The sequence below is a fragment of the Rhopalosiphum maidis genome, chromosome 3 (assembly GCF_003676215.2).
Source record: "Rhopalosiphum maidis isolate BTI-1 chromosome 3, ASM367621v3, whole genome shotgun sequence".
Taxonomy (NCBI): Eukaryota; Metazoa; Arthropoda; class Insecta; order Hemiptera; family Aphididae; genus Rhopalosiphum; species Rhopalosiphum maidis.
The window spans coordinates 13,545,335-13,560,105 of record NC_040879.1 but is presented as its reverse complement, the minus strand read 5'-3'; the positions used below and the strand labels follow the sequence as shown (position 1 = coordinate 13,560,105).

Here is a 14,771-nt window from a genome sequence, read left to right as displayed (position 1 = left end):
CGCCCGCATATTAACTGTTATGAATATCTTTTTACCATTAGTCCATTACCCAAACGGGCCAAACGCACAAACGTCCCAAACGTTTGTATATATATTTTATTTTGATATGTTTCAATGTTTGATAATCCTAATACATTCATCCATAGACAAATTAACTGGTTAATATATCTATGCATTCAGCACCAGAAACCAAAAATTCAAATAAATAATTCGGTCATTAAGCCTCGATTAGTAGTCGACTGTAAGTTACAATTTATCTTCTCTCCCGAAAATATTTCCTGACTGCGTCACTGAACAGTGCTGAACGCCATTATATTTATTAAAAACGTACAAAAACGAAAAAAAAAAAAAACAAAACAAAACAAAAACGATGTGAAAAACATTGTATACATCTAACATCTATAAAATTCTGTAAATTTACAGTATTTGTATCTATGTTACTGTTACGCCATTATTTTTTATTAGGTTTTTTCCCGGTCTCGTCGGCACGTTCAACGATAACACGCACTCTGTTATCTTCGCGATAAAATAATCTTAACGAGATTCAACGGCGGTGGAGAAGTAGTAGCGTGATGATGACCTGGTGTTGGTGGAGGAGGAAGTGGACCTTGTGTACCTCCTACAACACCGACAGATGATTGTTATTATTACATTGCGCGATGATAGTACAGCGGACTTTGGAATCGTAGGTACCTACAACTAACGCGGTGTTGGTGCGTTTCGTTTTCGTGATTGTATTATTACTTTTATTTAATTTTCAAACCGCGTAGGACAAGCGTCGATGGTGTACAAAAACGGTATACGTGCATATCATATATCGTATTAGTTATTTTTATTATTACTTTTCGATTTATATCGACGAAACCTCTTCGTCGTCTCTGGAATCATCATCATCATCATATTGAACCAAAAATCGGCATTGTTTAATCCCTTCATCCTGATCGCACGCCACTACTCCGTTTGGTTAGGTGTGTTTTCGGGAAATAGGTACTCGAGGTTTTTGATTTTTCTCTGCTACAATACCCTGAACGAAATAAGATTTTTGACTACCATGGTCTAGAGTCTCTTTCTATACCAGAGTTTCCTGTAATGGCATGACTGACTGCACATTATACTGTTGATTAGGAAAAATTCACGTTGACCGGTAAGCGTAACATTATAATACCAATAAGTCATAGACCTAACCTAACTCAGTAAGTCACTAGAACGGGATATTAGGTATCAAACAATACAAATCGAGTTGGTGATCAATTAAAATGTTAATATCGTATAACTAAAGACTTAACTGTTTGTTAACTAATACATTTCTTTCTAGTCTTGTTAGTAATTAGTGTTAACATAGGTTAGGTTAGGTAATAGTAGAGACAACAATTTTATTATCCATTACGAAAAATAACATTTGTTCATTAAATTTTTTAATTTAATAAATAAATAAATAATTTGATATAAGTAGACAGGTAATAAAAAAATTATAAGGTGCAATAAAAACAAAAGAAATTAAAATATGTTTTAATAAATCATAATGAAATAATTATTTTGTATTTATTTTATGCATTTAAAAAGATTTTTTATGTTGCGAAAACTAATTATATTTTAGATTTTGATCAAAGTAGATTGTTTTCTGTTTTATATTTTTTTTTTTGTTTGATATTATGTTTTTGAGCAAAAATATTTTCAATTTTGAGGGTGGTTTCTGATAATTGGTGTAAACATTTTAAAGAATAAAAAGTAAACAATTCCAAATCAAAAAACAAATTTAAGGAAAACTGAAACATTTTACACAACACAATTTTTTTTTTTGGTGTAACTAAAAGTTTTAACTATAAGAACTTAAAACATTCCACTTTAACTTAAATTATAATTTTCGATAGTCAATAGAAATTTTAAAATATTAATATTAATTTTAGGTTATTAATAAACATTTGAAAAAGTTTTTTATTACTATTTAAAAATATTAAAAATATAAAAAAATAATTTTTTTTAAGTACCAATTTTATATTTTTACAAAGTTTGTTAATATCCAAAAAAATTATTTTGTAGTTATATATTTTTAAAATGTTCAGTTTTTAAGCTTTAGCAATAAAAATTGAATACTAGGTTTCTCATGAGTAATTTATACTAATATTAAAATATCTAAAAATGTATAACCACAATTTTTTTTTTAGACATTTGATGCAATTTTTGACATAATTATATATTATGTAATATTTTGTAGTAGCTAATCTAAAAATTTTATTCGTTGAAACTTTAGACCTTAATGTAAGTTTATTATAATATTTTTTAAACACAATTACATTTTTAAAATATTTAAAATAATTTTTAGCTATTGTCTATTTATATCCAGAACATTATTCATACCATTCTACAATAAGGCCGTATTGACTCAAAAATTAATATTAATAAATATATCATACTGTTTTAATAATAGTAAAATCAATAATTATATTAAAGCAATTTAAATATAACATAAAATATACTTGGTAATTCTAGTACACTGCCTCTTCTTAGAATTATTTTTTTATATGCAGTGATTTACACATATTTATTACATTGACTTAATCTATTATAAAGTATATTTTACATCTACTGTATAGCTAAGTAGTAAATACCAATTAAAAAAAAAAGAAAATTTTAACTTAACAAATTAAATTTTGAACTAATCTATACTCATCAGGTTTATTTTATATTATATTGAATTTATATATATTTAGATTAATATATTTTATCTTAAAAAGATTTATAAAATATTGATTACAATGATTTACCTGATAAATGTTCATGTTTATTAAGAACACAAATAAACATATTTCTTTTTGAAAAGGATAAAAAGTAAATGTGATTAATAATTTTTTTTTTAAATATTTTATAAAAACTTTTTATATAGAAGGTTTAATTTCTTTTTATTTTTGTGTATTGTTTTGAAATACATCAAAATGAACATTTATTTTTTTATGCATAAATATTAAGTACCAATAGATTACTTTTAATTTACTCACTTTAATAGATACAAGTGATGTGGTTTAATTTTGGTTTAAAATAATAATTTTTAGTATCAACATTGTTTCATATAATTTATCACATCATATTACAATATTGAATAACAAAACAATATCCATATCACATACTAGTATTGTAAATAAATTAATTGGTGATTTTTTTACACTTATAATAAAATGTTTTTATTATTATGCATTCATATTAATACCTCCTACTTTTATAACTTAATACAATCCATGTACTGAAAATTGGTCTAGATATGTACTATATATTATCATTAGACATTAATACATATTAACTTTATCGAGATTCTCAAAAATAAACTTAGGCTACTACAAGATCAAAATTTAAATATATAACAAATTTATGATTTATAATTTCTGTATGAAATTGTTTGTTACATTAATTAGATAATGATGTCACTGACTATTCATAATTTTAGTTTTATATTGTATTAGTTACTGTACAATTCTATGTACCCATTATACTAAATTATTTAAAAATATTGAAAAAACAGAAAATTTTAATTATTTAATTGTATTAGATAGGTATTTTATCAATTTATATTAAACATGAATTTATATTCAAAGGTGAACTCATTGGAGGCTCTCACACCAACATGTTTAGTATAAATAAAAATTTTATGAATGACATTTAATAATATTTGGCCATTTATATTTACTATATAATAAGATTGATAATAGCTAATTAAATAATTAAATACATTTGTTATCAAAATAAAATTAAACAGAATTTTAAATTCTAATAAATGAATATTTACATTATTCTACATCTATAATAAATGTTATGATTTTGTATAAGAAATTACAAATGACACATTATTTTAAATTTATTATAGGACATTTCATACATAATTTAACCTATAATAAAGTTTTATATGTTGTTGACCTGGATATTTAAATATGTTTTAAATTAGTTTTGTTCCATAAGATAAAGAATATGGGTATTTATTTGAAATGTTAAAAAATATATTATAAATTAATTGTATTTATGACTGAATACTGAAGTTAATAAATAATTAATTTAAAAAAGTAATAATGACAACAAAATAACTACGCTTATCACACAAAACAATGATTTTTAAAATAATTTAATTAATTGCATTTATTTTTCAGATTTGGATTTCAACAGCCATGCAAATATAAATAAATGACTGAAAATAATACTATGATTTTACTTTTTATTTTATTTCAAACTTTATTTGTTTAGTAGTCAATAAAAAATAATTTAAAAATGGCTGCACATTGTTTTGATCCTAACAATAAAGCCAGGTATGTTTTAAAATTTGAACATTTTTTTTTTACTCTACTCACAATTTATATTTTATTTTTGTTTATAGTTGGTATTTTGGACAAATGTCACGAATTGAAGCTTCTGATCTATTAATGGGTGAACGAGAATGTGGAACATTTTTAATTAGAGATAGTCTCAGTATTCAAGGAGACTATGTGTTATGTGTGAGGTATGAAATTTATAAATTATTCAAATGTGCTTTAAGTTGATAAAAATATTTTTTAATTTAAATATAATTTAAAGTGAAACAATGTAGTCCTAACCTAACCTAGAATTTTAGATTTATAAAATTATAATTTTCATTGTTTTGTATAAAACCGGTATCATTTTTTTACAGTATCCTTCTGAAAAATATAATCTAAATTATAACCTAACAAAAATGTATTTAATGTAAAAATATAATTTGGCAACATTCATAATTTAAACTAAATTTAAACAAAAATAATCTAACTTTTCTAATTTTGATATACGCTATATTTTTTTGGTGAAGTGAAAATAATTTTATTATTATTATAAATATCTAAGCTGTTAAACACCACCAAATATTATAAACACGAGAATAAAATATTTATTATTCTTTTCATTTATAAATAGTTAGTTATCAAGGTATATAAATTATAGATTAATACAACATATTAAAACTATTTTATATAATCAATTGGTTTTTTTTAGATGAATTAAATTTTATATGATATGCATCACCTAATTATTTATTTTATTTATATAATATAGGTGATGATCAGATGTAGTTAATATAAATAAAAAAATTATTCTTTTATTAAATTAAGATGACAACTGTTTCTATACAATGATTTTATTAAATACATTATTTATCGGTGTTACAGGGAAGATAGCAAAGTTAGTCATTATATTATCAATAAAATACAAGAAAATAATGAAACAAAATATCGAATTGGTGATCAGATGTTTGCTGATTTACCTAGTTTATTAGCATTTTATAAATTACATTACCTCGACACAACTCCTCTTTTGAAACCTGCTGTTAAACCAATAGAAAAAGTTGTTGCCAAATATGACTTTGTTGGAAATGTAAGATTTTATTTCAATTATTTAATGTACATTAAATATATAATATTAAAATATATTTTTAATTTTCTTTAGGATCAAGATGATCTACCATTTAGAAAAGGAGATATTTTGACAATTCTTGTAAAAGACGAAGAACAATGGTGGACAGCTAAGAATATAATGGGTCAAATGGGTTCTATTCCAGTTCCATATGTACAAAAAGTTAGCTATTTTAGATTTTGAATTATTTTATTAAATAATAGATTTTTAAATAGTACATTATTATAAATTATAATAAATTTATTTCAAAGTGCAATTTCAAACGTCTCTAGTGGCATAGTACTCTAGAAAGTATTTTTACTGTCATAGATATTTGGTACACAGAATATAAACATCTAATGATTGTTAGTTGCCAATTGATTACTTAAATGCAAGATAGTTTTAGATTTATCTAATACACAAGTCGTATCAAGTTTATGAATAAGATTAATGTATAGCTATGGGTATAATTACTAAATAGAATATGCATATATATTATATTTTTTGTGCACTAATCTATTTTACCTAACCTATCTCTATTTACTCAGTAATTTTGAAAGCTAATGAACTAGTCAGCACTAAGTTTTGCACATTTGATTCTTCAGACTCTGATTATAGCTTTGTCTTTCAACATCTAAAGGTTCTATAGGATAACTCATGAGAAGCAAGCATTTTTATGTTTATACAATATATTATTATCATTGGTTATTACTAAGGCCTGTAAGTTCATGCACTAAAAACTATCAAAATATGCTCTAAATATTTATTTTGTTTTTTCGTTTTTAAAAATAATAATTAAAAGATGTGGAAAAATGTGCAAAATTTTAATGACATAATATGCTATATTTACTTCAAGAATTAAAATTTACAACTTGGGATTTTTAATTTTGATAGGTTTTCAAATACAAATGAACGGCAATTATCAGCATGACCTTTATTGTTAATCTGGTTTTTATTTTATATTGACAACGTATAAGCACATATTTTTCAACAAATACATTTTAAAATATACTCAGTCCAACATTATCATGAAATATTAATAGAAAAAAAAAAATAACACTAAAATGCAGTAAAATGCAATTTTATTTTAAAGTATGAATATATTTTTTAAAAAAAAACCTCAAAATATGTGAAAATATGTTTATTAAAATTTCATTTTTGAACATGTTAGATTGTGATTCAAATTTTTTTCTTATCAAGCAGCTTTTTGATACACTCAGTAAAGTCATGCAAATGCATGAACTTCCGGCCCTAGTTATTACTTATTCTAATATATATAATTTATAGAAAAAAAACTATTCAACTAATTTTGACAAAAATATGAAAAGTTATTTTTGTAGTTAATAGATACTTTAAATTACAGCTTGAACTATGTATAAAAGTATGTCAAGTGCTGTATCGTAACTGTTATAGGCAAATTGTCCATCTCGATTGCACTCGATTTTGTGAATTGAGATAATCTGATATCTACGGCCATATTTTATATTTATTAATTTTTTACTATGTAGTCAAATTATTCAGCTTGAAAACTTTTATAATTTTAAAATTTAATTTGTTTTTATATGTTTTCAGATATTAACAATATTTAAATTAAAAACTGGCATACATTTAAAAAATTTTAATGGAAACTATTAAATAAATAAAATGGATTTTTTTTTACCCTAACATGATTCAAAACAATTAATTGATTGTTAAATTATATTAAAAGTATTATTTATTAATATTAATGACATAATTTAACTAAAGCATTATGTATAAAATATAAATTTGTATAATATATAAGCATTTGTGATGCAAAAAGTAAATAAAATGTTTCTTAATTATGTGTTAACTTTAAATTTTATTTTAGTATGATGGAAATCCACCATTACCAATGAAAGACAATAATCAAATTCCTGGATCTAATAATGAGTCGACATTAAGGCGGTCTAGTCTTCAAGTAAGTTAATTGAATTGTTTGAAAAATATTATTTGTCAACTCTGTTTTAATTTACTTTAAAATTAAACTAATAGTATTTATGTACAATTCTTGTTTATATTTAAATTCAATTGTTTATCGTGTTAACAAATTTAATTCTATGGATAGATCTCCTTAACACAAATACTGTGAATTTAGTAGATTAATTAAATTTAACAAAGTTTAAATTCATGCAAAATTTGGTGTTAGATTCACTTTTAATATAAATTTAACTGATGTTTTGTAACATTTATAACGTTATGTAATTAACATATTTTATTATTCAGTTCCATTGACAATAGTGTTGTTTGTAAATAATATAGATAGTACTATACTCAAGGTCGACCTGGCCTGGGCAAGATGGCTGGGATTCCTGCCTGGGCCCTTGTACTGTGTTATCCCAAAATACAGTATAAAATTATTATTGGGCTCCAGAAAATAATTCCTGCCTGAGCCCTCAGGTACCCACGCCGACCCTGACTATACTACTATAGTATTATAAATAATTATATATATATATTTTAATTACTAATCTCTATTGATGATTATTATTTTGATTAAGTTGCTGTACAAAAGTAAATTATATATTTATTAATTGTTTATTTTTTTTATAGAAAAAATTACCAGCTCTAGCTAGAGTTAAACAAGTTCGTGTACCAAATGCCTACGACAAGACAGCATTAAAACTTGAAATTGGAGACATTATCAAAGTAACAAAAACTAATATTAATGGTCAATGGGAAGGAGAACTCAATGGTAAAACCGGACATTTTCCATTTACTCATGTGGAGTTTGTAGACTCTGAAATGAATGATTGTATAAGTGACAGTTAATTTTAATATTTTTTTTTTATAGCTTCTCAGTTTTCTTAGTTATTTTTAAAATAATTTTCCCTAATGGCAACTAACTAGATAGGTTAATACAGACATATTTTATTATAACGAATCATTGTATGTTAATTCATTAAGATAGAGTTTTATCTACTTAATTGAAAGAAAACAAGTAAATATGTATCAGACAACTTTATAATGTAAAGTATATTGAACGAATATGTAGAATATACCTTATTGCATCGATTGTTTAATAAAGCAATAGTAAGTGAAACATATCAAAATCAAATTTTATTAATGTAAATTAAAAATATATTTATACATAAATTAGGTTCGGTAGAACAGACTAATTTACAATATTGACTTTAAAAAAATAATTAATAAATAATTTGATAGACAATATACATTTATATGACCAACAAATAAATTTAATTATATTTATTATGATATTTACTAATGTGAATATATTTTATATTTATTCAAACCAGTTGACCATATTAATTATTAAAATTATTTAACATTTGTACAAAAATAGTACCATTATTGTTTATTAGTCATTTGTCTATATGCCATAAATTTCAAATGTTAAATTATTAAATAAAACCAACTATATATTAATCATATGACATATATGATAACATAACCTCTGACCAATAATACTGAAACTAATATGACATATTAATTATTTTAGTATAAATTGTTAATATAAAAGCTTTATTTTTTTTAATTTGTTAAAAAGTTTATTTTTTTAACATCTAATATTTTTGCAGGTAATTTAAAATAACATAAACATAAAATATTGCTTAAATATTTGTTGCAAATTCTTAATGTTTATATTAGTGTTGTTTGTTAAGCATTATGATTTGAGAAATTACCAATTATTGCTATCTCCCGCAATAAATATTTATGCCTATAGTTTTTTTTTTTTACCCATGCTTGTGAGAATAATCTGTGTTGTGGAAAAGTGTTCTTGAATTATACAAATGCTATAAAAATTACCAAAAATTCTCATTTACTGATTCTGTTAGATCAGTTTGTGAAGGATTTATGCAATTTAAAAACAATATATTTAAAAATTTAATTATACTCCAAAATTTGGTAATAAGTGTCCACTTTATTAAGTTTTTATTTTATTTATAACATGATGTTTAATTACACAATTCAAGAAAGGTTTTTAGTATAATTTATGCATATTAGTAGAACTGAATTTAAGCTTACTAATTTGATTTTCTTTTTGACAAATATTTATAAATATATGCCTCGACGTTTTTATACCAATTGACTACCAATATTTTAAATATTTACTATTATATTAGAATTTATATGTTTGGCAATTGTAATTATTATATTTTTTCATATATATATATATATATATATTAGCCTTGGTTTAATTGGCTATTAGCTTTTTTATTAAATATACTTTAACTTACATTAGATTACATTTTTATATGTATACAATATACATATACATGGTTTACAATAATTTATCTAGTTTCAAGTTGTTATAGAATATAATCAGCTGTTGTGTGTTGTCTGGGCTGTGGGCTTCCAACAGAATACTGAAAACCTTTCTCTTTGTCTATGATTGTAATTATTATAGAATAAATAATAATTTACCTTTTATTTTAATGGTTGTAAATAAAAATAGAAAACAAGTAACCCAGATTTTTTTTTATATAAGAATAATATATTTATTCTTATGTTTCTCCTTTATTCCTAAGGTTTTTGTTAAATTTTTTCAAGACATGTTTAAAAGAGAAATTGTATTTAAATTTAATAACCTATCACTTGGTTTGTCTGACTTAAAATAATGTTTAATCCTATAATGTGACTATATTAGATAGGTCAAGTATTGTATGACCTAGATTCTGTCATTTTTTTTATAAATCAGTAATAGTTGATTGACTGATGAGAAAAATAAAAATAAATATTATTATTTCTTATCTGAATTCAACTAAAGAATAAATTAAATATCTATACTTTCTCATCAGCTCAAATAATGATAAAAAGAAAGATAATACTAAATATTAAGTATGTATTATATTTTAGTATTATAATGTATACTTTTCTGAACATTTATCATCAGTAGTAAGAATAAGAATAATAACATTTAAGTAGTAACCAATAAATAAACTATAGTTCTATAAGTATTTATATAATTGCAGTGGAATTTATTTATAGTAACTTTCTAAGAACAAGCGAAAATAAGTTATAACAACAATCAAAGTTTAAAAAAAAATGTATCATGAAGGTAATATACATAATAAAAAAAAATCTGTTATTTTTGTTGGTAACTTATTGACTTATTTTTTTTTAATACAAAATGTGTTGTTTTTCAAATTTTGCTTTTAATCTCATATGATTAGCAGCTATAAAATAGTATGAATAATTTTGTTTACTATTCTGCTTTATCTTAAAATGTATTCTTGTCATACGCTGTTGATAATATAACTTATGCTGTCTAAATTTACCAAAACTTAATATTGTACGTCTTTATAGTAATTAAGAACAGAGTGTTGCAGAGACTTTATATTTTAGATAGTTAATCAGGTATTTTAATGTCACTATAACTAATGTCGTCATAAACAGCTTCTACTGTTTGTAATCTTTATAATACCTATCGCATAATATCATAAAAACAAATTTAATAAATAAATAATTATTGTCTTTGTTTTACTTTCAAATTTAATCTATATTCGGTCATTTGATTTTGTTCCCTAAGCAATAATTTGTGCTAATTTTTTAGATATAATGATGTAGAAATTAAACACAGGGCCCACCTCATCAACTTGAAGAAAATATTAATAAATAGTATTACTAATATTTTTATTTGATCCTAATTGTCAAATTTATAATGTATCATCTTAAGTTCTAATTATGTTTTACAGCACTTGAATGCTTTGCATTCTCCACTAATTTCTAGTGAGAAACTTAATTCAAGGATATAGGAATATATTAAAAATTATACAATATTAACTAGAAAAAACTTATTTATACAACTGGTAGATATTTAAAGTCTTTATACTTATTAACTTTTAATAACAACAAAAATAAAAATAAATGTTGCTAAAACTGCTTTATTGGAATTTTGTTTTGATTTGAAAAGTATTGTGAATTTTTGTTGTTGGTACTATCAGTTATATTCAATTAGCTACAAGAAACCACCTAAAATTTATAGATTGAACTAGTATATTTCTAAAAATTACTATAACTAGTAATATTATATGATTGGTAGTTGTCATTAAATCTATTGACAGTGTAATAATAATAGTATTTAATTAATATACTTAGAGACTGATTTTAAATTTTAGTTATGTTGATATAATAGATATAATATGGTATAAATAATAAATATATATTATAATAATTATAAACACTAATAATACAATATTGTTGCTTGGTGCAATAAGGGTTATTGGTCAATGCAATATTTTGTCAATGTTCAGAAATTCAAAAAAAATTATTTCAACTTAACAAAAACCAAAATACTAAAAGTAAAATAAATAACTTTAATAGCTTTATTATAAAACATATACAATATACTTAGTAGTATAGGCATTACAATAATATATATATATATATAAATGTGTGTGTGTTACGGTCAGTGTTTAATCGGGCGTTGTAGTACAATGTGGACTATTATACACTTTGCCCGGGCATTGTACAGAATGACCAGAGCACAGTGGGCAATTATAACTAATTAATTAAAAATGTATAAAACAATTTTTGTTATCTTAATAATTTACAATAATTTATTTTATGAATATTAACAAATTTTTTTATTTATTTTTACAACTTATAATACATCTATATCTAATTATCATGACATTTAGATGTATATAGTTTACCTGCAGCCCTACACTTACATTTATTTGTCTTCATTGCTGATTACAATACACCCATAGGCGCAATTAAATTTTAAATTTGGGGAGCTATTAATTAAAATTAAAAAATACTAATTAGAACAAAAGTAAAGTAAAGGTACGTACTTAGACTTGGGTCTTTCTGTTACACTTAGTATATTATGTATTCCGGAATTGACAAATGTTAGCTTTTGGTGTTAAAGTAATAACAAGTCATTAGCAGGTAACTCATTATAAGTAGTCCAAATTGACAAATCGAGAACATTTATTGGTGAATAATAGGTATAAGCCATTAAATAAAAAAGCATTAATAGGTAATCAATTTCTAATGTTGATATTAGTATTCTGTTCTTGCGACATAGGTACCATTCATCCAGATAAATGATAATATATTGCGCGCATTATATTATGTAACACACAATTTTGTTATGTCAGTGACTTGCCTGTATCAATTGATAATTTGTTCCCATTAAAACGAAACATGAAACAACTTTTGCGTACTTGCTCATTTTCCAGTATCTAGCTAATTAAATTATCTACCTAATTGGTAATTTTGAGTACCGCCTAGACATTTTCGGACATTTGTGATAACGCGTTAGGAAAAATATCAAATCAAGAATGACGGGAAAACAGTTCAAACACAATTTGGTCCAATTCGAGTTAAAACTCGGAGAATAATAAATTATTTCTTAAAATTTCAAAAATTTGGAGTATAAAATTTCCCATACTTTTCAAAATAACTGAGAAAAAATAAACAAAATTCAATAGATATTAGATATACAATAAACATATACAATATAACCCGCATTTATTGTCTCTGTTTTACTAACGTAGGTACATCATAGCAAATTTGCGTTTAGCAGAATTCATTTTGTGATGTTAGCTTCGTGTCGACATAATAATTATAAAAAAAATATACTGACTACTTAAAAATACTTCACGATTTTGGTAAATAGCAAGTAGGTAATATTATACTAATATTATATAAAATTATAAATTACAACTAACACGCGCGACAGGCCACAGGAACAACCGCACAACTAAATCACTGATCAGTAAATACTAATGGTTTCAAGATTTAACACTCAAAAGTCGAGACTGTAAACACATAATAATAATGGAAATTCCCATTTGTCATCATGTAATATAAAACATTATAATCAATAATATTATATTAATATAATATAATACTGCATAGTATATGTAATATATACTTTGTGTGTATGAGTGTTATTTTTGTTATCGATAGAAATTATATGGGGTTTACTAAAAATAAATCAAAATTAATATCAAATCATTCGAGTTCCTTCCCACCAACCATCACGTCTACTGTTAACTGCAGCAGGCAATAAGGTTACCAAACAACCTTTATAAATATAAAATTAAAATTACAACATACAATATAAATTATACACACACAAATACTGAAAATTATTATTATTATTATTACCTAATGTGACTAAATCACTATAAATGTAAGATCGTTATAGTGTCATACTATTAATTATTATACTATAATATGTACAGGAAATGAGAATTTTTATTATTTTTATTTTCCTTATAACTGTTATTCTTTACTGCCTACTCTCAAATTTACACTTAAATCTTCTTTAAATTTCGGGGCCCCAATTTATTATAAACTGAGGCCTCTTGGTGGTGATAGGCACCCCCGGTCCCCCCGCTAGTTGCGGCACTGTTTATTACCTAAAGGTAACATAACAAAATGAATTCTGCTGAACGAAAATGTTCCCATGTTGTATGTAAGACAGAGACAACACGTCATGCAGGTATAACGTCCTATTAATAGATAAATATATATATATATAATACAATCATAATAACTCGTTTAAAAAACTGTTATGTAAAATATATATTAAATTATTTGAATTTAAACATTAAACCTTATGAATTCGGTATATGAGTAAATGTGTACAATTTGATGTACTCTATGAATTGTATTTTGGAAATTTATCAATTATTATGCATATCGTAACATTTTGTCTGTTTGTAGTCAGTACGTTGGAGTTTTTAAGATATTTAAATTGGTAAAAGTTACAAGTAGGTATGTTAATTATTACAATTTAAAAATTCTCAAAAATCTCACTTAAAAAAAAAATAGGATATTATAAAGTTTGTAATACAAATAATTATACAATGATTTTTTTATTATTATTTAATTCACAATTAATGCATCCATTTCTACTTAATGGGCATATTGTGCTTAAAACAGATCAAGATTAATAATGAAAATTTTCAAGAAAATATTGTTTTTTATATCTGTCATTTAAAATATTAAATTGTACATAAATATTCAACCATATGAATCATACAATGTATTAAAAATTTGACAACAAAATTAAAATAGCTGTAAAACCGAAGATATTTCTATTTCGTTATTCGAGGTATGAAATTAGTATTATTTAATTATTACATTAAACTTTTTTTTTGTCACGTAATCACTTTCTTGAGAAAATATATTTTATGTAAAATTTTGCATTTCATTTTTGACGGAGTTTTTATCATGTCTACATTATTAAATCGATAATAATAAAATGCCATGCCAGTATCCAATTATGATTTTTTGAATAGCATACAGCTTCGAGAGTAACAAGTGCAACATTATAGAAAAACTAATTAATTTTAGCGTTGTTCAGTTTTTGAAGCATACTCACCGGTTTTAGTTAGAGAATTGAATTGCCTTTTTTTAATTGAACTGGTTTCACTGACTCTAGGTAATTAAAT

General features: G+C 23.6%; 1 protein-coding gene across 1 annotated transcript; it reads left to right on the top strand.

Annotated features, from left to right (window-relative positions):
• The first annotated feature begins 664 nt into the window (after positions 1 to 664).
• On the top strand, positions 665 to 8,277 carry LOC113559781 (adapter molecule Crk). Its single transcript, XM_026965533.1, has 7 exons — positions 665 to 1,144; positions 4,134 to 4,289; positions 4,358 to 4,480; positions 5,157 to 5,361; positions 5,434 to 5,562; positions 7,229 to 7,318; positions 7,951 to 8,277. The coding sequence occupies exons 2-7, from the start codon at positions 4,252 to 4,254 to the stop codon at positions 8,167 to 8,169; spliced, it is 804 nt and encodes a 267-aa protein (XP_026821334.1). The 5' UTR covers positions 665 to 1,144; positions 4,134 to 4,251; the 3' UTR covers positions 8,170 to 8,277.
• The last annotated feature ends 6,494 nt before the right edge of the window (positions 8,278 to 14,771 follow it).

What these genes read in the sequence shown, in the direction of transcription:
- LOC113559781 (XM_026965533.1), top strand. Translation starts at nt 4,252, where the DNA reads ATGGCTGCACATTGTTTTGATCCTAACAATAAAGCCAG. An exon ending in GATCCTAACAATAAAGCCAG is followed by an intron (nt 4,290 to 4,357) that starts GTATGTTTTAAA and finishes TTTTGTTTATAG; the next exon opens with TTGGTATTTTGGACAAATGT. An exon ending in AATATGACTTTGTTGGAAAT is followed by an intron (nt 5,362 to 5,433) that starts GTAAGATTTTAT and finishes AATTTTCTTTAG; the next exon opens with GATCAAGATGATCTACCATT.